We start from the raw sequence: 27,398 nt of genomic DNA on the forward strand, positions 1-27,398 counted from the left end.
TATTTGGGGGAACTTACCCTTTAAAAGCACCAAAAAAAAAAACACATTAGCATTGGCTTGTGGTGCTGAGAGAAGTTAATAACAGGTCCTTAATGTTTCAAAAGGGTGGTGACATCAGCGACCAGTGAGTGTGGTTCATTAGGTTGCGTCTGTGATTGGCTTCAAGGTATAGGGCTCACCACTGAGTGACTTACGGCTGTAATTTAACTTTGATTACCTACACCATTACTTTAACTCTAATTAGACTGTCACTCTGTAGGGATGAAGGATGTGCACAAACTCCCTGTAAAATATTCGTAGACACAGGCTTGATGACAAATATGTTAACTTTAAAGAAGATCCCGGTGCATTAAAACAGAGGAGCTTCTGGAAATGTGTGACGCAGACCGGGAATTTAAAACCACAAAACATTTTCAGAATTAACAGCAAGCGAATTACAGAGTGAGGTTCAGTTCAATATAAAGATATACACGTTTCTAAAAAACCTCCTAGTTTCATACATAGTGATGCAGGAGTGTATTAATCAGCTTGTCTGGCCCTGTGTCGGATAATGAATCACTGCCTGGACTCTGGCCCTGACCCCGGGGTCACCCTTTTATGGACGACCACTTCATCATGGAACAATCTGCTGGGCGACTGCAGACAAAAGACACACAACCTCACCTAATGACCTTGCTTCGTGATCCATGGAGGGAGGTTAGAGGATAAAACAAACAGGAAATAATAAGAAAGAAAGATTTATTGCGTCTTTTATTATGTCTATGTATAAATTTGGTTCCACCCCACTTCATAAATGTTTGTCATGTCATGGTGGAATAGAGGGATACTTTAGGGTGACTTTGGTGGTAAGTGTTATTGAGTAATTGAGGCACATAATGATTGTCTTATTTCAGGGTCAGTTGAGCACTGCATAGAGTTTTCACTGCGCTGATACTAAAGTCCTTATTTTCCCATGCATTTCTCAATCAATCATCTAATAAAAATCACTACGCACAGAAACCTTGCACACATAGTCGATGTCTTTTATTATTCTATTCATTCAAGTCACAAAATGGACAAAATGGAGTTGTCAAGCATTTAGGATGATTTTGGGGTCCTCTCCAGGGCCGTGAGGCCCCTTGGCACATGTGCGTTGGAGTCCCCCGGCTTTCTTAAATTAGTGTCTTTCTTGCCTTCCTCCTCGCAGAATCATCCACCAGATTGTCAAACTCTAGCTGTCTGACAATACAAGGTCGGACTCTCTTGATAACGTGACAATGAGCTGACACGTGTTTGGCACATGCTATGCTGAAACCCATTATGTCCAATGGCTTGTGCCGTGCCACTATGGCTTTTCACTGCGTTAAATGCAAAGAGGCCAGGGGCAACCCCCCGTCGCAAGCGCTGAGGGGCCCAGGGGCCCTAGTGGTCAGGTGACATTTTCAATACCAAGGGGTCTGGGGGGCCCCAGTCATTAGCTCACATGTTTGTTCCAACCCTGAAAAGGCTTCAAGAACAAGCAGAGTTTCACCTGCTGTAAGATATCCATCCCTGACTCCAAGCTGTTCTGCAATCACCTGCCATATTTACATTATGCACCTCTGTAGTCTTTACTTTATCTGTCATGAACAGTTTGAGCTGGGAGATGAAGTGAATCGTCTTAGTAGATGCCTATTTGGATGATGATAGTTTGCATGTACGGTGGTCTTGAGCGGTCTGAGGCTTTAGACAGATGTGGTAAAATGCAGAAAATCGAACCTGTTAGGAAAACTTGAATGACGGATGACAGAAGTTTTAGTCGTGTGTAAAGGTGATTGATGAAGACTGAGACCGAATTTATTTTTAAACGTGCAACAATTTCGGACAAAAAATATGGACGGAACTATACAATGGAATTACATTAGTTTTATTATATTGACATTGTAATTGACATTTATAATCATAACAACTTCTTCTTTATTTTGATAGCAATGTTATTGTTGTTATCTTTACCATTAACAAACATTTCTACAAATTGGTTGAGTTTAATCTTTTTAATTTTTTTAATAACAGTCAGACTTTTATAGGGGATATGATCACATCATGAGCTCAGTACGCCCTCTGAAATTAAACCAAAAAAAAAAAAAACTAGAGGCCGTCCTGCTTGGATAATACCTAGCTTTGAACTTCATTCAACTGAACAGGAACTTCATTCATTTTTTAACCTTGTATCTTTAACTGTTGCAACGCTATCAGAGTGAAAAAAAATCTGACAGACAGACAGACCACCAGACAGGACCACATTTTGCAATGGCAAAGGCATTTTCTTTAACTACTGTAACTTCCTGGTAGGAAACAAGGAACTCTAAAAAGATGGATAGGTCATGATGTCACTGGTGCCAAGCTGTTAGATTATTTGATCTTAATAGAGCATCTTTGTTATTAATACTATTATTATTAATGTTATGTATGGAAGGTTACCATTAGCCAGATCTATGGATAACAGGTCGGACCTGCCCTGTCTGTTCATGTGTCAGTCAACATCACCTAATGTGTTTTAATTTATTTTGTGGAAGCACTTTTCCGTCAAGGGTGAAACAGAACAGATATAATAGGTTATAGTGTCTCTTGCCATGTTGCTCCATTAACTTCTATCTGGTCTGACGTAATGCCTTTTCAAAATACGATATCCGGGTCCAAGCCTTGTATTTCTACAATGCTGCAGTATTTGTTCCCAGCTGTTTGAACAGATCGACAGAGTAAAAAACAAACAAACAAACAATGAAATAATGGTAATTTTACCACTTTCCTATCGATGAAAAGATGTCTCACTGAAGACAGAAGTGATAATAAAAAGTTCACAGGTTCGGCCGTTGTAGTCTGTTTTATTCAACGGAGCACTTGGAACGGGAAATGGTGTTTTGAAAGGGTGTTACATCAGACTCAACAGCCCCATAGAACTGACACCAAAGTCTGGCACCAAAGAGCATTCTAATAAGAAATGACTGTTCATTCTTTCAGAGTTTCCTTGGTAGGAAGCCATCTAAAAAAGTTAGGACCAAGCTGCACAATGTGACATGAACACCATCAAGATGACGGTTTAATGGAGGAAAAAATGCACTTTTTTCTCTTGACTTCCATGTGATTTAAACTCTCTGGTTTCCTAAGGATCCAGTCTGATGGCAACTTGTCAGTAAAGTGTTAATGAGACAGCAAACACTGTATTGGTAGAGGGGCTAATGGAACTCTATTACTTAGCAGATTAAATGATATCTCCCCCTTTTTTTTTAGCCTAGATGAAACTAATAAAAGATAATGGCATGCTAATTAATTTCCATTTCACTGGTTGTTATTCTGTCTCTAGATGGAAGCGTCATATAACACAAAGTTTTATCTTGTTGTGGAGAACGGATGGCAGATCTCTTTAGTCTCATTGCAGGACAATGCAGGGGTTTTATGGCACGGGTCACATCTGCTATGGGATAATGACAGGGGTAAGCCAAATGGAACATGACGTATGTGTGTGTGTGAGTGAACGTGTGTGTGCACGAGTTAGTGCGTGTGCTCGTGTACGTGTGGTTGGAAGGGGGCACTAATGAGTCTCCTATGAGCTATTACCCGTACCTTAGCTCCGCACTCTGCAATAATAAAAGCCAACATTGCAGAGCTCCCTAACAGTAGACTGCAACACAACACACACCCTTGACGTGATAAAGCATCCACTTATGGAGCTTAAACCTCACTAGGTATCAAACCCAGTGAATCAGTCAGATTGTTCCTTTCATAATATGAGTGAGTTGAGTCAGAATTATGTCATTTTAAAGTTTTTTTTTGGCAAAGCGGTGGGGAATCTGATAAGGACTCAAGTGGAATCACTGATTTGTTGATAGGGATTGACCGATATGGATCCTTTAGGGCCGATGCCGATACCGTTTTTTTAATCAGCCATAGCCGATGATCGATACGGACTGCAGTTTTTCTCGAAACAATATTTGGAGCCGATACTACGTTTGCTCCCTCAGTTTACATCAGAAAACAAATGTTCCGAGTCTCAATTTTAAAAAAAGGAACATTTATTGAACTTAAAAAGGCATCTCCAGCAACACAAAGCAGCCTGCGGACGCCTGTCTCTAAATAATGCTGGGAAAATCTGTGAATGCAGCAGCCCGCATCCGCCGATACAGATACACGTAAAACACAGATATCGGCCGATAATATCAGCCGGCCGATGTATCGCTCTATCACTAATTGTTGATTTGTTTCAAAGACTGTGAAACATTTCTGGATGACTTGGCTTCCCAGACTGTCCTTAGGGGTCAGGATCAGCCGGTTATTGGCAGCTGCCCTGCATTCTAATACTGTCTGACCACTAAGCCAATTATGTGATTGGTCTTAGAGGGCAGAGTGTGATAAACCCAGTTCTAAATGCCAACAATGACCCACACTTGTGTGCGGGTACTTAAGTGTGTCTATGAACACTTCTTGTAGCAATGACAAGTACATGGCACAAAGCTGCAGAAGTTACAACACAATGTGTGACAGAATCTAAATCACTCCTATGAGATGAGAGTGATAATGGCACATATGAGGCATGGGACATGACCATCTTCTGCTCAGGTCCCCCTCAATAAATAATACTGGAATTATACACGCCTCAGGCCATGACCCTCCAATCAGAGCTATCGAGAGAGAGAGAGAGAGAGAGAGAGAGAGAGAGAGAGAGAGAGAGAGAGAGAGAGAGAGAGGGAGAGGGCGAGAGAGAGAGAGAGAGAAAGAGAGAGAGAGAGAGAGAGAGAGAGAGAGAGAGAGAGAGAGAGAGAGAGAGAGAGAGAGAGAGATCCCTGGACGCGAATCCCCAGTGAGATGAATAGTGAGACAGCAGAGTAATCCCGTGGAGTGGAAAGAGAGAAACATCCCCGCACCATCCCTGCTCGGATATTACAGCTTCATTAAGTTGAATGTCACGCAAACTAGTTCTTTTTTACAGAAGCTGGCTGGGTGACTGTCATTTTTTGGGGTGGGGGGGACTGGACTCAATGCGCTCCGGACGCGCAACATGAAGGAGGAGGGCAGCAGCAGCGGAGCGCGCTGATCGACTCTCCAGGAGTTAGGGTTGTGTTGACGGCGTTAGAGTATGAAGGGATGTGAGCTGAACTTGTGGTAGAATGGCACCTTATCTCACATGGATCACTGAGGGATGGCTGCTTTTCACCACTTTCACCACCATCATCACCACCACCACCATCCGAGCGCGGACCTGCGGCGGCTCTTCCATCGGCTCACCATCGCGTCCTCTGTGAGCATCCTCTGCTTCTCCTTGGTTTATCTCCTCACCGGATGCTGCGAGTCGGAGCTGACAGAAAACTCTGAGATCCGGCCACCCACGCGCGAGTTCATCGTGTCGGGGCCAGGATGGCCGTACGAGAGAAACGGAACCAGCGTGGCCAAGGAGGTTACCACCGCGGCTGACGAGGGCGCGTTCAGCGGACATCCCGGGCTGGAGGCGAACAGCTCCGGGAAAGAATGGACAGCCACTCGGAGGTTACCCCAGGCTCTGATCATAGGGGTAAAAAAGGGAGGCACCAGGGCTCTGCTGGAGTTCCTGCGGCTCCACCCGGACATCCGCGCCTTGGGGTCGGAGCCGCACTTCTTCGACCGGCATTACGCACGGGGACTGGAGTGGTACAGGTACGCACACATTACGCAGGGAATAAATCTCATCAAAATCATTTATCCTATCACCGAGTGTCCACATGTTATTGCTCTTGTATGTTTTCTTTCCTTTTATATGCATTTAAGTGAATTATTCTGGTTGATATATGAAGTATCTTCTAAAGCAAGAGAGATTTTCTCACTCCATTTGCATTTTTCTCCACATTCACAACATTGAACTCAATGCTCGACTTAAAACCTTATTAACTGGCCACCCTTGTCATGTAAATGGGCTTTCACTCGAGTATTTCTGTGTGTTTGTAAAAGTGGGAAGTTTCCACCTATGAGCCTCCAGCTTCCTCTCAAAGAAACGAATGTCTTTGTGTTGTTTGCATACCTTAACATATCCACAGCTATTCATTGGAGGTTGAGGTGACAGTGAAAGAGACTCTGCCATCTGGCTCTGCCAATCTGTACATGTCTGCATGCATGTGTGCGTGTGTGTTTGTGTGTGTGTGAGTGTGTGTACAGTAGGGAAAGAGAGAGAGGCCTGGCAGGATGAGTTCGCACAGAGCACCAGAGTAATCATCTCTGGAGCCGAAGCCAGATGTTACTGTTGTCATGTGGCTTTGTTCTCAGCCTGTTCCATGAAAACTTGGAAGCACTCAGAACACACACACACACACACACACACACACACACACACACACACACACACACACACACACACACACACACACACACACACACACACACACACACACACACACACACACACACACACACACACACACAAAGATTCAGGGAGACCAGATTCAAGTCACACACACTTCTTGAGGATAATTTGCAAGACACAGAAAAAGGAAACAGACCGAAGATGTCAGATATATGGGCTTTGTTTTGATTTCGTGTGTAGCCTACTGTAACTGCACAAACCTATAGACCCACAAATTGCTCCAAATATGCTAGTTTAAAAATGCATCCAAATTTGGACCGTGTGGCGTGCTGTTAACCATCTTACTGTATATTACTGGGGCTCAAAAGTGGAACTGGCGCAGCTCAGGGAGCCTCTTTGGCATGTCAGCAGCACTTTTTATGCACACAGACAGAAAAACACAGCACCGTGTCAAAGCTGTGTGGAAGTATACAGAGTCTTCATCTGAAGGTACTGGAGAAGCCAATATAGCCTCTCCTGTCTGCCAGTGTGTGCAGCATGTCTGTGGCGTGTGTCACATCAGTTGATATGACTCTGACACCAAATTGTCACGTCGTTCCCTCGGGCCAGATGGGACTCGTTGCATGTCAAGCCACTTGACATCACTGTCAGCTCTGTCAATTGACCTCTGACTCCAGGTCACCTTACCCTGGTGGATAATGATGTGTTCACACCAGTTCATGACAAACAGTACACAGACACGGGATGTGTGTCTTTGTTTTAGTTGCTATTTTCTTGGATCTTAGAGCATAAAGGCTATATAAATAAAATAGAGGATAATTCTAGTTTACAACTTATAGTTTTGTTTGTATGATAACATTGTTCTAACCAAAGGAATTGCAGAAATCAGGGAACACATCACTACAATAAAGTCAGATGGGGAAGAACATGAGCAGTCGGACAGTTTAGCCAGATTACTAAACCACTTCATAAAGACAGAAAACTAAAAGTTGCTAATAATCCACATATCCCGGATACCGGTGCTGCCATGTTGTAATTTTTGCAACCAGAGTCTGCACAGTTCTGGGCAATATCAAAGTCATGGCCATACAGCCCCCCTATCAAATGGCAGCCAATGACAGCAGTCAATCATGACATTTCACTCTGATGTTTTAGCATCAAATAACTAATTAAAACCAGACTCATCAGAAAAATGAACACTTCAAACATTAGCATGATAAAAACTACCTATTATTACAGAAACCATCTTTAGTAAAATGTATTTGATGTGTACTTTGATTTTTAGTTTGGCCCATGTTCCATCCTCTAAAGGCTCATTTATGCTTTACGTTAGATATGCATACGGATACGGATGGAGCCTGCTGTCCGTACTCTGCTGTCCTTACTCTACTCTTATATTTTGTCCGTATTTCTGCACGTATCCTGCAAGTTTATGGATATGTACCGATACGGACCAAACGTTGCAGTACCAAATGATATCGTTTTTGTAGACAAAAAGGTTAGTGCATTTCAGGAGCTAAAAAGTCATCGAAAGCCCTGACGGACATCCTGAAATACTGAAAGGGAAATTCATTGTCAATTTCTCTCATCTGTCAAACCAATGTCCAGAGTCCGTCTACAACGCTGCCTGCCATTTTGCCTTCTTCTCAACAGACGCAGGATCGTTGTCTCCTCCATTGTCGCCATGTTTGTTGTTAAAAACTTTATTGGAGTAACTTTTGAATCTGAGTGACGCCCTTTAGAAGATGTTTTGCTCAACGTCCATTCCAATAATGATAACGTACGTCTGTATTTATGCACGAAATGGGAGCAAAAATGAGCCTTAACATAGAGAGGACGAGACTTATGACCTATACTGCAGCCAGCCACCAGGGGGCGATCCAGATGCTTTGGCTTTTTGCTGCTACGACTACAGTCATCCCACTGTTACATGTAGCTACATGCTAATATAACAGAGAAATGTGTAACAGACTAAAAAATACAGTAGCATTTACACATCTGTTTTCGCATTTCTGTTGGTCCCCCTCAATAAATCTCCCACCTTTACCTCTCCCCTTTTGCTATTGCACTCCATGGGAGAGGTAAGCGTTATTGTCAAACTACATTTAAGTTTACCTGCTAGCTTAAACTTGCGCGGTATGCTAATATTCTTTTTTCATTTAATTTGTGTAGAAGCTCAAAAGTGCATGACGGATGAAAGATTTTGTCACACTTACGTCAGGGAAACTTGGTTGCCGACGTTGTTGATTTCTGCACACACAAATTCCTGCTGTAAAATGTCCAGTTCAGTAGTTTTTGCTTTAGAAGCCTTTATTGTTGGTTTTTGACATTAGAAAATGCCTCAATATTCTGTTAGTCAGCTGCAATGATGGACGGTACAAGTGTTGCGTTGTAGCAGGGTTTGAATGACCAGTGGTTGAATTGGGCTGAGGTCCACGTAAGTGTTGACGCCAGCGCACTTACCTGTGTTGATGTCGACACATCTGTTTCTAGGTTTTACAATGTTGATTTAAGGGTTTTTGCTAAAATTCTTTTATACTTTATATACAGTATATGAGGATTTTTTTTTACCACAGCGGCAAAGAGCAGACAGACAGACATTCTGGACGGATGGAGTATTTTGTTGCATTACAGACTCACATATTAAAAAGATGATTATAACAATAAGGTATTAAAAAATAAGGCTAAAAAAGTAGCTGACATTGAGAGAATCCTTAATACTTGTTCTTACTATAAGTTATGTTACCATAAATATTCATCATGGGTATAACATCTATTTCCGAGAGTGTTAGCTTGCTACAATTTTTTATTTAATTTCATTATCATATCCTTAGAATGTATTTGCAATGATTGCATTTGAATCGCAATGACAAAAGGCCACATACTGTATGTGTAAGAATAAAGAAAACGCAAAACATTTTTTACCATGTTTTTCCCCTCTGAGTTCTGGACATTTTTCAAGCACAGCTGTGTTACGCACTTCTTCACTGATAACCTTCCTACAAATAGCCCAGATAGAAAGGTAACTGAAAAGTATCTCCAGGCTGTAGTGGTCCATCAACAGTCTCAGTGACCATTTACAATTTAAATTCAGCTAAGGTCAGTTGTGTAAAACCTGTTTGATTTATTACCTATGAACTTATTATTCTACATTTCAGCAGTTTACTAGTTAACAAGTACAGTTACAGGATTTATAGCCAAAAATATGGAAATAAGACAATAATACCATTTGATACAACACAGAAAGTGTAGGGTAATCTATCGTGTTACTGGGCAATATTACATTTCTTTGTAGATGCTTTTACTCTTTCAAACCTTATCAATCAGAGGATGAGATATATTGTATCTTCCTCAGAATCACGCCTTGTCTCTCTTAGAGTAAAATAACATTTAGCTTCATCGGGGCAATTGAGATCAGAGCCCCTGACAAATCCACTAATGGCGTTGGGAGCGGAGATTGGATCTTGAACAAGGCTGCGATGAGCGCCGAGATGGACTGGAAGTTTCCTCCTTACTGTGTTGTCAGTGATCGATAGCTCTATCTCCTCGCTCTGACCTTGGGTTGACTCCAGCATTAGAGCGGTTAGCGGTGGTCAGCTCGGCTTCTGTTACAATTAGCAGGAAGCTTTATTCTACATTGGCATAATCCCCCCGCTTAGACACACAGGGGTCATGTTACACACAGCTTTTTCTCTCTCTGTAGCTCTGGAGGAATCCATTAAAATTGCTCAGTTGGAAATTCACATCTCATTCGTGATGGGTTCTTGCTGAAAGAGGGCATGACGGGTGCATGGGGGGAAAAGGAGGGAGATAAAATAGAGGGTGAAGAGATAGGGCTGGGTGGATCTGGAGGTTAAAGAGTGAAGTTAGTTACAGCAACCTCTCACATCTCAGCTGACCTTTGCTTCAGCCCCGGGGGACTGTCATCAGAGCTGGGCTTGTGTGTGTGCGTGTGTGCAAAGACTTGGTCAGGTTCTGTCACAGTCTGGAGAGGGCTCTGTCCTGCAGACAGTGGGGCAGGTTGTATTTTTTATTCTGGCAAGAATTATCAATAAATGATTGACTCTAAGTTACTGGCACAGCTTTAACCTGATAGGTTGCTTAGTCAATGTGTGCTATTCCCGTTCCTGTTCCCGTTCCAAGAAGTAACAATTGTGAAAAAGCATACAACATGACACCAATTAGTGGGATTTGTGATAAAAGCAACAGATCTGGCAGAAGTGTCAATACATTTATTGGGAACAAAATAATATTGGGCCATCACAAATCCACACCCTGGGTCTAGGCTGGATTTATGTGCGTTGACAAGACAGAACTATTCAGCTTTCTGTCCAAGGTCCTCCTTCCCTGGCTACCCAACAGGACACATTTTTACAAATGACGTTCGGCCTACTTAAGATAGTACTTGAAGTTGTTTTGGGTAAAAATAGAGTGTAAAAATGAATATACTGTAAATGATGCACCTACCATCTGTTAGACACGTCAGACAGTAAATATTAATGTAAACACTTAGTGCTTCAGCTTACATTAACTGTATACAGGAAGCACATGCCCCTTGACATGGAAAATAACACGAGGTTACTGCTGTGGGTAGAAAGCTAGTAAGCTCTACATGCTAACATTTGTAGGTTACATTAGCACGTCCAACCTTACATGTTCGCAAGTGTTTTTTGATTTTTTTGGCTTTGTCAAGTCTCATTTTAGCAGCATCTCTTCTCGAAGTTGTTGTTTGTAGTCCTATCAAAACACTTTAAATTCCACGAGTATGTTAAATTGACATCCACTTACCCTCCATGTTGTAAAGGTTAGTGTTAGCCAAGTGGTAGTATAGCTTGGGCTAACTTGAAGATTGGGCCCAGAAAATCAAGCATGACCCTATCTGAGCCCATGCATGTTCGGTCCAAGCCCGGCCCGACACATTAACAGTAATTATGAGCTCGAGCCCAATTTCAACCGACCAATTTTGGGCTGTTATTTGAACTACAGAATAGAATTATTCAGAATTGGATTGATCACAAAAGGATCTGAATGAAGAAACATGAACTGCGGTAATGAACTGGACCAAGCCGACACATATGTTGTCACTGCCCACCACTTGTTTGAAATGCTTCCATACCTCAGACTTTCCTCCATACTTGATAAAAAGTTTTTATTTGATCCTTTACATCTCCAAGCTCCATGTTGCACTTTAGCTGCACAGCACAGCAGCAGGCCCGTTGTGATGCGGGCGAGTGGAGGAGACACTGTGCGCCGCAACATGTGGCGTCTTTTTTTTACTTTGTGCAACTTTGTACACATTTGTAACTTAGGCCTCCTCTGCTGTATATATATATATATATATATATATATATATATATATATATATATATATATATATATATATATATATATATATATACATATATATATATATAGACCTATAAAAGTTTATAAGTTTATATAGTTAATTAATAGTAACTTTTTCAAGGAATCAAAATGTTTTCTATTTTTCAGCTGTTACTTTAAATTAATTTGGCGACACCACCCCTCCCAAGAGGAGAGGGGGGCCTGAAATTACTCCGTCTTTTCAGCTTCAGCTGCTCTGATGGCACCGATTTATTTGCAATTCATATTGAACTCGTTAAGTGTGGCTTTTAAATTCATACCCATACATTGGTGGCTTTGTCCTGCCATGGCACAGCACATGGTGCTACTTGTGTTTTTGTGTATGTACAATGGACATAATTGCCATGCAAATCACAGAAGAATGGCTGCCAAAACATTTGATGTTAAGCAGGATTCAGTGGGAGGGAATTCATAGCAAACACGGATCGGCAGATTTTCTGATTAATTTTCTGATAAATCCGATTTGTTTATCTGCAAGAGGCGAATCAAATATTTTAGAGTTTTCAGTATATGTTGGCAAGTTTTTGCACTATGAATCATGCTGAAGTGTGAAGTGATTAAAGCTAGGTATAATAAGCACAGATTAGATTTTTTGTTTGTTTTTAGTTTTTGGGTGTGTAACTGGGGTTCAGGTGTGGTCTGTCCCCATACTGTACTGGGGGAGATCACCATAAGGCCCAGACGGGTGGGGCGATCTGGCCCTCATTAAGGCCCTCCCCTGGGGCTTTGGAAGCAAAGGGGGGTAGTCGGTCTGGGGCCCCTCTATGATGGATGTCTCCTGGAAGTGGACAGAGCACAGCCACAATGGAGCGACCCCTTAATGCTCCCCCATACAGAGGAAATGGATGAGCGGTTCCCCAATATCATACACAATAACACACTCATGCATGCGTACAGACACAAATACGGAGTCAGATAATAAGCAGGTGTGTATAATGAACACAGAGAGTCAGAGTCAATACTCTGCTCTTTGATTGGTTATTGTTTCTTCCTCAGATCAATCATCAAAAGGTAGACAGACCAGATTTTACATCTTTGATCTAGCACACCCAGTCTTTTCCTAAATTGTTCCCTCTGTACATATGATGATGAACATTGTAATTGTTTCACGCACAGGCACACAAACACACACACACACACACACACACACACACACACACACACACACACACACACACACACACACACACACACACACACACACACACACACACACACACACACACACACACACACACACACACACACACACACACACACACACACACACACACACACACACACACACACACACACACACACACACACACACACACACACTGATGGGGCTCCAGAAGGGTCCTGGCTCCCCCAGTCTCCACCTGCCACTCTTGGTCCCAGCTGAGGCCCAGTGCTATCCTCACTCCATCCCCTTACATTTACACCATCACCTCCTTGTTCATACACCCCATCATTCGGCTCTCATCCCAATACACACAATCCCTACTGTTCCTGCTTGTGCACCATCCACACCCACCTACGCATAGTTACCCTAAGCCCCCATAGGATCAATAGCCAGTAGCCTTGGCTGGCCCGGGGTTATTCACCAGGGAGGCCTGCTGAAATATAGGAAAATAAACGACAAAAGAGAGGTTCCTCAAAGGCAAACAGAGGCTTATTGTAAGCTGTTGGGTAATCCCTGTGTTCATCATACTGGATGTTTGATCTCATACTCAATAGTAAATGAGCAGTGTAAGGATGTTATGCTAAAACAGGATTTCTAAACTGCCAATTAATTGAGCTTTTTTTTGCATGTTGTGGGGGATTTTCCTTTGTAACACATGGTGTCTTCAGACGGTTCTATTCACCTGCCAGTGATCAGCTCTAATGCTTGGGAGTTTAATAACCACACCCTTCCCCATTCCACTCCCCCACTGTGCAAGCACCCAGGTCGACCAGGAGGAGTCACTACTGCGGTAACAAGGAGAAGATCTCTCTCTGAACATGGCGCGTTAGAGGCGGAGCCCCGTTCATTCCTTTGAAAACTGCTCGGTGGCGCATGAAGCCAAAAAAGTTCTACTTCCACATCTAAAAATACCCTGATGATCGGCACTACTTCCGCACTGTTGGGCCCATGGAGCATAGACCTTATTGTTTAGGGCTCTGCCTAACTTGAATGGAGATTATACGATTTAATCATGTGGCTCTTCTAGACTTTCAAAAGGTTATTGGATCAAATGGATCAAATTCTGATTCTGAATTATTTCACAGGGGTTGTTGCGCTCCATAAAAAGTTTATCCACGGATTTACAGACGTCTCTTTGCCATGTAAGTCCACATTTGGCAACTTTGTCAAAATGGCTTCAAAGTCCGACACACTTCATGCTTTACCCCTGCTACCCCGAGACATCCTTGCCAGAATAACAACACCAATTGCCTTTAGTTTTAAATCTGTGTGGTTTGTGTGGTTTGTTTCAGTTAGGTCATGGTTGGGTTGACATATCAAGTGACTTTGATTTGAAAAACGGTGTTTTTTGCGGCATGTCTCCTAATAAACATCGGTTTATTACAGTGATAGAATAGAATATAAATACTTTATTGATCCCAAACCGGGAAATGCCGGAAAGGTAGTTCCCATACCAGGAGTTGAACCCAGGCCGCCTGGATGAACACCAGGAATCCTAACCGCTATAGACCACATGATATAGTTCTACCCTTGGCCATGACCATAATCTTTCTCTGACCTTGATGAAATGGTTTCAGTTGCCTAAATTTGCCAAAACTTAATCATAGACACAGCAGATACTGACTTGTTTTAGAACAGTCATTCATGGGAGATACTGACAAGCAACCAGTTCTGTTGTTCAGCTCTCAGATAGTGGAAATGACCTTTGAGTTCACTTAGATTCTGCAGGCTTTCCTTACTGTTGATACATATACCTATGAAAAGTCATGTTGTATGTAATCCACATATTAATAACTGTTGAAATTTTGTCCAGAACAAAGAAGGAAATCAGTTGACGGAGTATAAAAGGATTGGTGTGGTTGATCCGTCCCAAAACACAGGACTTTCAACCATAGGACTGGTGTTCATGTCCAGGAAGCACTAAATCAACATCCTTTGTTGTTTTGGTGCCTAAGCTTAACCGGTAACAAACGTGTATTTTTTTGGTTTAATGCAACTTTTTTTTGCCGAAACGTAATAATATAACGTAATGCTAACATCATTAACATAATTTTAAATTGGAATCAGTTGAAAGCCTCGTACGTAGCAAACAGAAGGTAAAGGATTTTTTTTACCCAGGCTGCTAAAACTAATAAACTGCATTTATTTAGGGATGAATGAAATTGAAGTTACAGATGTAGCCTCGAGATCACAAAGTTTTCTATGCCAAAGTAGGATAAGCACATATTTAGTTATAAAAATAACAACTATTATGTCCGTTAATTATTGTGTCTGTGCAAAGCTAATTGCAGAAGCATATTTGTAATAAATCTTTTCTTTTGATGGTGCTCTTAGGGGCAGTAATTAGCTCTTTGTGCCTAGGTAATGGCATGGGGCTCTTGGCTCTGAGGGTATTCACAAACAGATTGCTAATGGAGGCTTGTTTGTATCAACTCCCATCATTCCTTCATCAGTCACCCGCCCCTTTCATTTAAAACACTCTAGCAGATTCACAGAACACAGTCGGATGAGCACACACACACACACACACACACACACACACACACACACACACACACACACACACACACACACACACACACACACACACACACACACACACACACACACACACACACACACACACACACACACACACACACACACACACACACACACACACACACACACACACACACACACACACACACACACACACACACAGTCTTTAAAGGGGCTGGTAAAAATCCACCACACCCACCCTTTATGGCTTCAGAGTGTGTAATTGGAATTTTTTTAAATGTGTCTCTTTTATGTATGTTTGTATGTTTTAGAGGGTGAGAGATGGGCCCACTGGGAGGCACGAAGCATGATATGACATGCTTGACTAATAAGTGAATAATCAGTGCATGTTTGTCTTTTGCATGCATTGTGTGTGTGTATGTGCCCATGTGCCTCCTGCATATGAGTGTGTGTAACAGACTGTGCGGCTCCTCCTGCTCAGGGTATTGGAGTTCAAAGGGAAGTATTCAGGCTAAGTGGTGGTAAGGGCAGCCTCACACCGATCATATCGACTCAAATCACGGTGTGTGTGTGTGTGTCTGTGTGTCTGTGTATGTGTATGTGATTCATAAAAGTGGGACCGGTTTAGGGGGGTGGATGTATTGACAGGAGGTCATGTTGCAGGAGCATCTGAAACCAGAGTCAGTAAGAACAGTCAGAGCACCTTTCCTGTCCTCGCTGTATCAGCCGTGTGTCTTCTCTGGTCTCATTTTGTTCGTCCTTCTTGGGAACATTGTTTATTTAGTCTCTTAGTTTTGTGATACATCCCTAAAAAGGAAACTATGTAAAAAAATGAAAGGGCACCTCAGTGCTCACTCATCTCTTTTCTCAACTATTATTATTAATAGAATGACTCATTAAAGATGGTCATAAGACACAAGGAAATTGTCCTAACATTACTGTTAAAAATAATTTAATTTAATAATTTCTATTTAATATTTTAAAATGAAATGTAATGTCTGCAGTAGTCATACAATGATGTAAAATAAAATGAAATTCAGGCAGTGTTCCAGGCAGAAAAACAGGGACCACCCGTAAGCGAACAACCTCTCACCTTAAGCCCCTGATGTTCTGGGCTTAGCCCCAGACCTTGTCAACTCCTAGAAATGCCCCTGACTGTAGGTCATACACTGACTATGCATAAGTATCTTATACAACCACACGTGGTTAGCGTTGTGAATTCACACAAAATTACACGGTGAGGTTTAGGCAACACGTCCACTTGTTTAGGCTAGGGTAAGGATTGTGTGGGTAAGATAAAGATAAGTGTGTTTGTAACATGACTAAAGTGATTCACAGGGCACACGGGACACAGACCATGGACTCCTGGGAGAAAGTCCGGTGTTTGCTTGACCTATCCACCACCCCAATCTGCCTCCTTACACAGTGTTTGGTGCTTTAGACCCTGCAGCACTTACTACGTCTAATATCACTGCATGGGTTTAATGGTAAACGCCTGGTGCTGAGGGCCGTGACAGAGCAGTGGTATTTGATGCAAATGAGAATTGACTGAAAACTCATATGAAAGCCATCACAGTTAACACTAAATCTGAATTATTTTTCGTCAAAGTTACTGAAATCTGCACACAAACTGTATTAAGAGATAGAATGCATGATTGATAAAAAAGAAATGCATGAATAGATATTATATAGTATTGGAAAGGGCCTGGCATCACTGGGTTAATTGCAAATGCGCTTTATGGCCAAACTACATTGGCCACGTATGCAGCACGACACCGTTGTCACAGGAGGGCCGCAGCAGAGCACACCCATTATGTTCTGCTGAAGCTGCTACTTTTATGCAGCTTGTCTGTTTTCCTCCTTCTCCATGCGGCCATTTGACTATTCCAACTACATAGAACTGTATAAATATGAGTACAATCTGTTTAAAAATGATTAAGATTCATACCTCATTGTACCAGAGGCAATGTTAGAGAGCACAGCTTCTAAACCGTGTATAACTAATGACATTACAATGGTACAAAATGAAGCTGGCAGCAGCCATCCGCTACTGTCGGAGTCTGTGTAGCAGGTAGAAAACCCTGTTCACTTTCATACAAGGCGTGTCCATCACACATATACTGTAGTTCTGCTGTCAGTGTGGGCCCTCTCAGTTCAATTTCAATTTCTAAGGGGCGTTTTCAAAGGTGCAGAGCAAAATTCTTCTGGACGCAATTAGACAGACCTACAACCAATCACAGCAACAAAACGGTGGTATTTTCTCAGTGGAAAACATGGTCAGAAACTTTCTCAAATTACAGCTAAACGGTACGTTAAGACACACTGCTGACAAAACACATTTTATGTGAGAAATAGACAATACAGTAACAGAATATGGAGTCATATTTGATCAGTGCTGTGTAGTTTGACAGTTTGATTGGAGTTTCGCGAGCATGAAAAATGTCGCTAAATGGACATGTGGACTGGAGGGTGACGCTGTAAGTCATCGTCTTAAACCCGTACCACATGAGTAAAAGGTTGTGATTGGTCCACACAGGGCCAGGACGGCTGGATATCTGTCTGTATAGGGGAGGGGCCAGATCAACCTGCCAGAACAAATTAAACATGAGTTTGGCAGATTCATCTAGTTTCCTGGGTAATTATTTGTATTTAAAGAGGTCCAACCTGAAACACAGTGGTATGGAACTTGAAAGGGGCTGTACTTGACATTCAGAACATTAATACAATGGCAAAAAGCTATTTTTTATGTAAAGATATAGTGGTATAATGGCGTCCTGAGCAGAGAATGAAGTCAGTCTCTCTTTGTGTGTTGTAATCTAAGTTTCTCTGAGTTTGTCTGTCAGTTCATGTGAGTGCATCAGTATCAGACGTGTGACAAAATGTCGGTATTTTACGAGTTGGGGAATTGTCATTGAGAACCGGGGGAGGCCACTTTTCCTTTAACATTTCGATTACAGCACCTTTAAGCTCCATTTAAAAGCCAAGATGCTAATTTAGGTCTGTGTGTGACTGTGCCACTGTGGCTGTTTGTGTTCGGTCAGTGAGTCAGGTGTGTGGCAGGTGGGTTGGCAGATGTCCAGAGTTCCCAGCCGGTCCTGTGGGCCCTCTGGAGTCATTTATCTCTAAATGAGTCCCATCTGCTGGGCTTCTAGTGTGGAGTTAGAGGTGAGCAGAGCGAGGCGTATTGAAGGAACGACGTCTGTCCGTGTTTATGTAGCACGGCTGTCAAATTCTTGTGTCTGGATCACAAGTCTACTCTATGGGCACTCTGTCACTGTCTGTGATAGTGTGATGTCTGTCAAAATGACTCATAGCTGGGATTGCATTATGGAGTGTGTTTCTGATCGCTGAACGCACTTTAAGATAAATACTTGTATCAATCCCTTAACTTCTTGAACTTCTTTCCCTCTAAATTCACCCATAATTAGACGAACAGCAGCAGTTTGACATTTTGGGAAACATATTCACTTTCTTGGTGAGGATAAGATAAGAAAATCAATATCACTCACATATCTGTCCGTCAGCCTAAAAACAGTATGTATGAGAACCAGGAAATGTTTAGCTTATCTCAGCAAAAAGACTGGAAGCAAGGGGAAACAGCAAGTCTGACTCTGTCCAAAAGTAAATTTGATTCAGCTTTTCCTCTGCGTCCAGTCTTCGTGTTGAGCTAAGCTAACCTGAGTGGTATTCTGCCCCGGCTAAGTGCAGAGTTGCAGGCTTAGAAGTATGGAAGTTATGGATGATTTGAATAAAAACTATACCATAGCAAACAAGTAAACCAAAATATATCATAGATGTGCAAATTATTAATTTGTGGGGACAGCAAACAAACTTTAAAGCCCCTGAAAGATTAGACCTCTGCTTGGGTTGAAGGTGGGTGGGCTTTCATGAGAATTTGATGGAGTTTAGGTGGAGGTCATAAATGTTCGTCTACCACTAAGAATGATAAAGGTGTACTTTGCCCCGCCTTTACAGGTGAAACAAAGTTAACAGGAGACTCTGGAAGATGCCAATCATTCACAGTAGACACACCCACACAGTCCTGAGAAGAGGTCTAATCAACCAGTTAACTGAAAACACCTCTGTGGGTGTTCAGGGGCTTTAAAGTAATTTTTTATTGTTTGAATTGTAACATCGTTGCTGCACTACACTTGTAGGGCAGTATGGATCTTCGCATCTAACTCTCAGTAAACAAGTGAATTGAACTATACCAAGCCGTCAATGTTCAATATGTTATGGTGAATTACAGAAAGTGTGGTATGAAGCTTTTCTAATAACTATTTTGCCAGTAATATGTATTCATAACATATTTTTCCTGTACTTCCTGTACAGAAGTATGATGCCCAAAGCCCTGGACGGTCAGATCGTTATGGAGAAGACTCCTCGTTACTTTGTTACCGTGGAAACACCGGCACGAGTCCATGCTATGTCGCAGGATGTGAAGCTGATTGTGGTCGTCCGTGACCCTGTGACCAGAGCCATATCTGACTACACACAGATCATCTCCAAGACCCCCGACATCCCTCCATTTGAGAGCCTGGCCTTCAAGAACCGCAGTACAGGTACTGATCCTCGGGTCAGAGCTCAGACTCAGACACTGCGTATAAAAAACAAGACAAACCCCATGGCTACTGACACATGAAACTGGCTTCAGCTGTTTTATTTATCACTCTGTAAGGGAAGGGAAGAGAAGGCTAGAAAAATACATAATTCTGATGAGAAAACAGTAAATTCTTTGTGCAGATTAAGGGTCTGCTCACACTGTCCTCCCGGACTACGACCCGGACTTTAGGGTACTTGTCCCCCCTCCCTCTCCCCCCCGCGCCCCAGCCCCGTTTGTACTCACACTGCCAGGGCCTCGGCCAATGCTTCTTGCTGTCCATACGCCATCACGCCGTAACACGTCACACGCATTGATCGCGTGTGTGTGGCTTTGTTTACAAATCTTTCCATAGACCTCTGAGTTTTTGTGCGTCTTGTCAACTGTTTTTGAATATTTTCATCCGACCAAATCTGCAGTAAACACTCCACCTCCGCATCACACCAACGTGAACCTTTCGCCACCATTGTTGTTGTTGTTAAATGTCCGCGCATGGTCCGTCCTTCTATTTACATGTCCGAACAGGTGGACATAACGCTACTGCCGTAGGGCTCATGCTCGTGCTCGTACACGTGCGCACGCTTATGCTCATACATGTGCAAACGGCTCCGCTAAAGCCCACCTCTTTCAAGCGGGCCGTGGACGGTCCGCTGGCCGCAGTTGAGCGCGGAGCGGGTGCACTCACATGGCTTAAAGGTACTAGGCTTTAGCTGAAAAACCGGTTTTGGCCGCGGCCAAAAGGACAGTGTGATCACGCCCTAAAAGACATGAGACAAGTCATTATTAAGAAGCTCTTGTGACAAACAAGAACCTGTGGAGTAGGCTAATAGCTAAAGGGTGATACCTTAAATGTAAACTTTCCTTGAGAATTTGCAACAATGGTAACTGTAGCAATGATGATTTGATTTGAGAGACTTGATATATCTCCGTCTGGTCTCTAGGTCAGATCGACTCTCTTTGGAGCCCGCTGTGGATTGGCCTTTACGCCCAGCACCTGGAGCGCTGGCTGGCCTGGTTCCCCAGGACTCAAATCCATCTGGTCAGCGGGGAAAGGCTCATCTCCGACCCGGCTGGAGAACTTGGCAAGGTCCAGGACTTTTTGGGTCTCCAGAGGATCGTCACTGACAAGCACTTCTACTTCAACAAAACAAAAGGCTTCCCCTGCCTGAAGAAGCCGGAGGGCAGCAGTAAACCTCACTGCCTGGGGAAGACGAAAGGGAGGACACATGCCTCCATTGACCCGGAGGTGATGCGGAGACTGAGGGATTTCTACAAGCCGCATAACCAGCGCTTCTATCAGATGGCGGGTCAAGACTTTGGATGGCAGTGACCCTTTGATTGTGTGGGACCCGAGGCTTTTGTTGGCAGTACACTGCTTTGGGTAGAAGCCTGAGCAATACTTTCATCTGACTGAAACAGATGGTGTGCAAAAGACTCAGAGAACAGACAATTATCCGCTTCTGACCAACAGAGGGACATCACAGAGACTTAATAATGAAAACCATAGAAATAGAATGAGAGTGGAACGGACATCGAATTGTTTGCGGTGTTCATTGGACTACTTTAAGAAAAAGTGGCAATTGTTAGTTGTTATTGTGTCAACACAATGGGTCACACACAGTAGTTTGAGAACTCTTGAGAACTTGAAAACTTACCAAAAGAAATATGAAGTAATTAAATCCAGCAATCCCCAGTTCCTCTCTAGCAGCAATGGACGTAGTGCACAAAAGACACCCCTGGATGATTCGCTGCTGTTTGTCGCGAAACGTCACCTCAGAGAGTTTGATACTTGCCGCGCTACTCTCATTTTATTTTTTCAATGGAAACTCAGTGTCAATACATTTACCCCTAACAATCAATCATTTTGTTTAAATGTGTGAAAGACAAAAGCATCATTTTATCGCTCATAGATGTTCAGTAAAAGATGTATTTTGTGATATTAAACAAGGGTGTCCCCTTGCACCTTGTGTGGTCTTGAGACAGTGGTTGCTATAGGTTACAGGTGTAAAAAGTTGACTGGTGATATAAACAGTGACAGTGTAGCTTTTAGTGTCTCTGGTTTGCAGTTTAATCCTGATGCTCTAGTTGGTAGGCTGTAGTGGCCCAATGAACCCAGAACAGTTGCATTTTCTCATTCCTGAATTTTCATAACTTTCTTTTTCTATGTGTTTGTTCTTCAATCTCAGTGGTTAAGAATTTAAGGGCAATCAATGCATACATATTGAATATCATCCTCCAAGTTGTTACTGAAAAAGGGGGGATGAATCTTTAATGTGGTGAGCAGCAGAGGGGAGAGAGAGAGAATCTTTGTATGAGCGCAGATTTGACTGAGTGGTTTTGTATTCTTAAATAATGAATGTGGATAAATGGATGTAGGGGAAGTGGTGTGAATCACTTGCTTCCTCACCTATTGGCACATTTATGTGCTAGGTTTAGGTTAGCATCCGACTGCAGAACTACACTACTGTACCTTGATGAAGTAAAAGTACCACTAGAGGACAACCAAAACATGACCAGGTCAATGAGTGGTCGACCTATGTATCAACAGCCATTTCTCCAAACGTGATGTATGAAGCTTTCAGGCTTTGCTGTGCTGCTGTGAGGAAGCCTGCTTACAGGGTTGTCTGTTTTCAGTTTGCATGTATTTGCACTAGTTTGAAAGCATAAAAAATAAAAGTATTTTTAAGCTAAGGTTGGGCTAATGATTTTCTTGTTGTCTCACATTTCTTGTTTTTCACGTTTGCCATCAAATGCTGTTCAAAGATCTCATTGAGCCTGAATGAGTAGGATTTTGGATTTATGTTGAATGTAAGCGCAGACAACATTAGTGCAATTGCTTTGCATATGTAAATCTGTTTACGTCAGAGAAATAGAGCCTACAAAACTGCCTTGTTGATAAAATAAAAAAAAGGTGGTCTCTGTAATAAAACCAATGAAACTGATTAATTTTAATGGATTTATGAGTTATTCTGTGGGTTGATATGGGTGATTCTAATTTAATTTTAAAGGGCTAAATTGCAATTAAAAATAATAAAAGCTGTAACAGAACACATTCTGGTATCCAGTATTTCCTGCATGTGTGTATACATATAGCTGAGTCAAAGATGAAAGCTATTTTCATCAAACAAATGGAAAGCTGCTGGGTTTAAAAGGAAAATAAAATCTGCAAATGTCAGAATAAAACCCACACTGCCATCCTCTGGACAATAAAGGAAGGGTTGAGTTGTGGCAAAAAGTCCAGCAGAAAACATGGTAAAAACAACTTGGTCCTTTATTATGATGTCCCTCTTCATTTACCTTTAAATAACACTTTTTCATCATAGAAATGTATTCATATTAATATATCAGGTTGCAAATAATGATCCACAAAATGTAACCAAATAACACTACACAAAAGACAGAAAGACACAAATAATCCATGCGTCAGCATATATTGCAACCTGAGGATGAAATTTAAACTGAACCAGAATAAATCTTTGAGTTGCCTACAATACATTTAACTTTGAATTCAACAAATAAAATACATACTGTACTATATAATATATATTTTCAAAAGCACTTAAAATGACTGTAACAACAATCTTGGTCTGTTTTGCCTTAATACAATTTGTGTGAATACATAAGAAAAGTACCCCATCAAATAAATATGACACAGAGAGCTTCAAAAGAGGCGCGCTCCTCTCGCTGATGAGTTTTGGCAGTTTGCACAGACAGCTACATGTTCCTTCTAAAGCAGTTATTGGAGAAACAGCATCGCCCTCGTTAAAATGTGGTGAGCACACACAGTGCATGCTGTTTGATCGGAGGCATGCTGCTGTAAGTAAAGGCACTCAGCATGGCCTATAGGCATCATCCACCCATGTAACACTTATCTTCCCACTTTTATTCCTGTGTGGGGGAATCAATAGTCGCCAGGTCCACCTTCCTTCCTTTCACAGCGAGATAAATACTCTGTAAATACTGTAACTGCATACAGAAGTGAACTTGCTGCCCTTCCCATGGACCCCATGGGAACTTATTTTGTATTGCAAATGTCAATTTAAAATATAACTTTGCAAGTCAAGACAGTCACACTTTTGCTGTAGTTTGTCCAAGTACCACTTCTTTTTCTGTGAAACGGCTTAGTGGACTTTCGTCAAGTACAATAGACATGGGGTCATCCCTATGTTCCCGGGGTCCGATGGTCCTTTTTTCCCCAAAAGGGTCCCATGTTCCCCAGTTGCGTGAGCCTCTGCCTTTGCTGAATAATTCAGCATTTTGTTAGGGTTAGAGGTTATAATTAGGGTTAGGGTGAGGGTTAGGGTTAGTGGGTAGTGTAAGGGCCTATTTGCTGGGGAATTCGACACTGATTGTTGAAAAATAACAGGCCGGGGAAAATAGGACCCTTTCTGTGAAAAGCGGTCACATACAAAGCGGGGAACGAAGGACCGCTCCCATAGACATTACCTAGCTTGCTCGCTATCTAGCTATCTAGCTAACTAGCTATGTTCCACAGCGTAACATTATTTTACATGGTGTGTTGTATCCAGCGACTTTTTTTTATCAACCAGGAAACTGCGAGCAAGACCTGTTGTTTCTATCAATAACGATATATCCAGGTACGAAATACAACGTAAACACAACGGTATTGCAGCTTCAGGGAGATGTCACTTTGGGGTGAGTAGTCTAATTACTTATTTTCACAGCCTTATACTTCAGTGGTTTTATGAACCACAAACATAGGCTTTCTTGACTTGCAAAATAATCTTTTAAAATGACAAACATTATATATATATATAATACTTGGCACAATTCGTACAGGTTTGAAACATAATTTGTCTCTCCCCGTTCACTGCTGTCCATATTCTTTCCTTAATAAAGTCCATGGTGGTCCAATGGAAAGGGAAGTGTTTGGCTGCTCTATGGTGGTACAGGGATTAACACCGGATGAGGTGTGTTTTAAGTTACTTAATGCTATTTGGTTCAAATATGTGAATCCATATGTAGAGTTCCTTACAACTGGTGTATGCAGTCATGTGTATCTATAACTGAGTGAGTCACAAAGAGTCATAGACACACAGCTTTAGCAACTTTGTACATTTTCCAAGAGGCTTGATTCATTTAATGTTTTGAATGGAAGAGTGTTGGCTGAGGGAGACCTTTGATCAATCTGATGTACTCTCCACAGAGCTTTACCTTTGTATCGAGTTTGCTCTAGGTTTGTAACTCCTGTCCTTTAACTCATAGGGTTTAAACAGTGACCCTTCATAGTAGTATTGCTTGGGCAGAAGTTGGCTAACTGTGGCTCCCAATACCTTCTGGTAATCACTACCCACCACTGGAGTGACTGGTCAAGTCACAAAATAGTAGTTTACATCTACCGATGCAGTTGTGTTGATGTGGTGGTTAAAAGATACGGTGTGTGTTGTTCAGTGCTGGTTCTTAAAGGTGCTACATGTAACATTTTAGTATCAATACATCATCACCACATCAATTCTGAGTCATTAGTATAGTTTCTGTAAACAACTGAGACCACTGCTGAACAGACTGAGCAGACTTACTTTTCAATTTATTCTTAATGTGGCTGGCTTTGGTGGGGAATTTATTGGATAGCAATTCAACAGCAGGAACAGAAGAGTTTATGGTGACTGTAAATAATGGAGCAAGTTTAAGGCTGCTGGATAAAATTCTTCTCATTATATTTGTCTGAAGTTGAGATCTCTTTTTGCCTTGTTTGGTTTCCATAATGCCTGAGCAGCTCACACTTACACCATTTGATCATAATAAAAAAGCCTAATTTAATATAAATGTTACAAAAAATGTGTGCTAGCAAAGAAAGTAGCACTTTTAAAATATTCTCAACCCCTCAGGCAGAGGGCTGATACCGGGCCACAGAGCATTTTTGCTGCTGCAGCAATGTAAATTTCTCACTTGTGAGACAATAAAGGACTATCTTATCTTATAATATTTGCTAGAAAGCCATAAAAGTTGAACGATTATACGTTCTTACTTTATCTCTATCGTACAGTAATTACCTTGAGCTTTGGTTGTTTGTCCTACATCCTTCTTTGTCACTCTCAGGATTCTGAACTATTGTATGTTATCAGTCCGTTATTAGTGTGACAGCACTGGAGAAACGTCTGGCTGCACAAGTTAACATTCTGGGATAGGAGAAAATTTTTTTCTGGCTTGTTTGTATTTCTTTAAACTATTCATAATCGTCTTGGGCGGCTCTAAGGCTCTGGATGCAGTGAAACTGCAACCCAGGACAAAAACCTAGTTAGTGAACCTGGAGTTTATTAAAAGAGTGTTTTAAAAGACTTAATTACTGGCCCCGGTACCGGCTCCTCTCATAGTAAAGGCCATTCAAGTCATGCTACTGCAGAGGTTTGGTGTTATTTTGAGCAGTATTAGTGGTTAAAAAAGACATTTTAATGCCTTCACCGTGCTGCCCCGAGCTAATCAGTGTTAGCCACGTCCGGCTGTTGGATACTCTACCGGATTTTTCCATTAATATTTCATACACGAAAAAAAAAACTGTCTGGATGGCTTAATTGATGTATGTAAGTGCAGAAGAAGACCATGGGATGATTTTGTGCCAGAATGGATGGATGATGTCATGCTTCATCAAACTGTGATTGGCTGTTTAGTGTCTCTGTCAGTGAATTATTGATAGAAATACCGTAGGAGTAATGTTTCCATATACAAATAAAGATAAAAATCAAATGATTGAACAAGAAACAAAGTTTAAAATAGACTACTGACTTGTCCAGTATATGTGCAGCTAATAATCACTCTCCCACATGTCTGACAGCTCGTAAACAATTACCAGGTATCCATGGAAGAAGCCTCATGATGATCAGACTACAGTAACCATGGGGATAGTTAGAGATGCCAACAACAAAAGTTTTTTCTTCTTCCCCAAGTTTTGCATAAAAGGAAAAACATTATTATAGGAAAAAACATTTTAGGATTGTTAGTGACTTAGGAGTCGTCTTGACTACTTCTAAAATTTCACAGATTTAGAAGCTGTTTTTAGTGCTAAACCACGGTGTGAAATACTTTTAGACCTAAAATTTGTATTCCTAGAATTGGGACTGACACAAGTTACTCCTAAATCAACAAGTTAGGAGCGACTTTTAGCCTAAAGTACCTAAAACCGTAGACCTTCACAAAAAAAGAAACATCCTTTTGGGCATATGCAAAAAGCCTAAACTGGAAATGTATTTTCAATTAAAGCTGCATTAGTCAATATTACTATATTAACAATGGCTTAATTGACTATGTGTAATGTAAGAGGTGTTGCTGGTAGTACAGAGCCCACAGAGCTTTATCACCTCACCCAGCAGTTCCGCTCAACTCTGCAAAAGGTTTTATTGTTTGCTTCAATCTCACCACTCTAGTTTCCACCGTGTCTCTAGCAGCAGGCGGCTGTTTCCAGCAAAAATCCCTGATAAAGCTACTGTATGCTACCTGCAAGG

At 41.8% G+C, this 27,398-nt stretch overlaps 1 protein-coding gene across 1 annotated transcript; it reads left to right on the forward strand.

Moving 5' to 3' along the window:
* Window positions 1-5,155: 5,155 nt before the first annotated feature.
* On the forward strand, window positions 5,156-21,268 carry hs3st3l (heparan sulfate (glucosamine) 3-O-sulfotransferase 3-like; the record flags this gene model as incomplete). The annotated part of the gene is made up of 3 exons (XM_083933224.1): window positions 5,156-5,646; window positions 19,671-19,900; window positions 20,880-21,268. The coding sequence occupies 3 exons, from the start codon at window positions 5,156-5,158 to the stop codon at window positions 21,266-21,268; spliced, it is 1,110 nt and encodes a 369-aa protein (XP_083789350.1).
* Window positions 21,269-27,398: the final 6,130 nt, after the last annotated feature.

The sequence above is a fragment of the Echiichthys vipera genome, assembly GCF_963691815.1.
Source record: "Echiichthys vipera genome assembly, chromosome: 18".
Classification (NCBI taxonomy): domain Eukaryota; kingdom Metazoa; phylum Chordata; class Actinopteri; order Perciformes; family Trachinidae; genus Echiichthys; species Echiichthys vipera.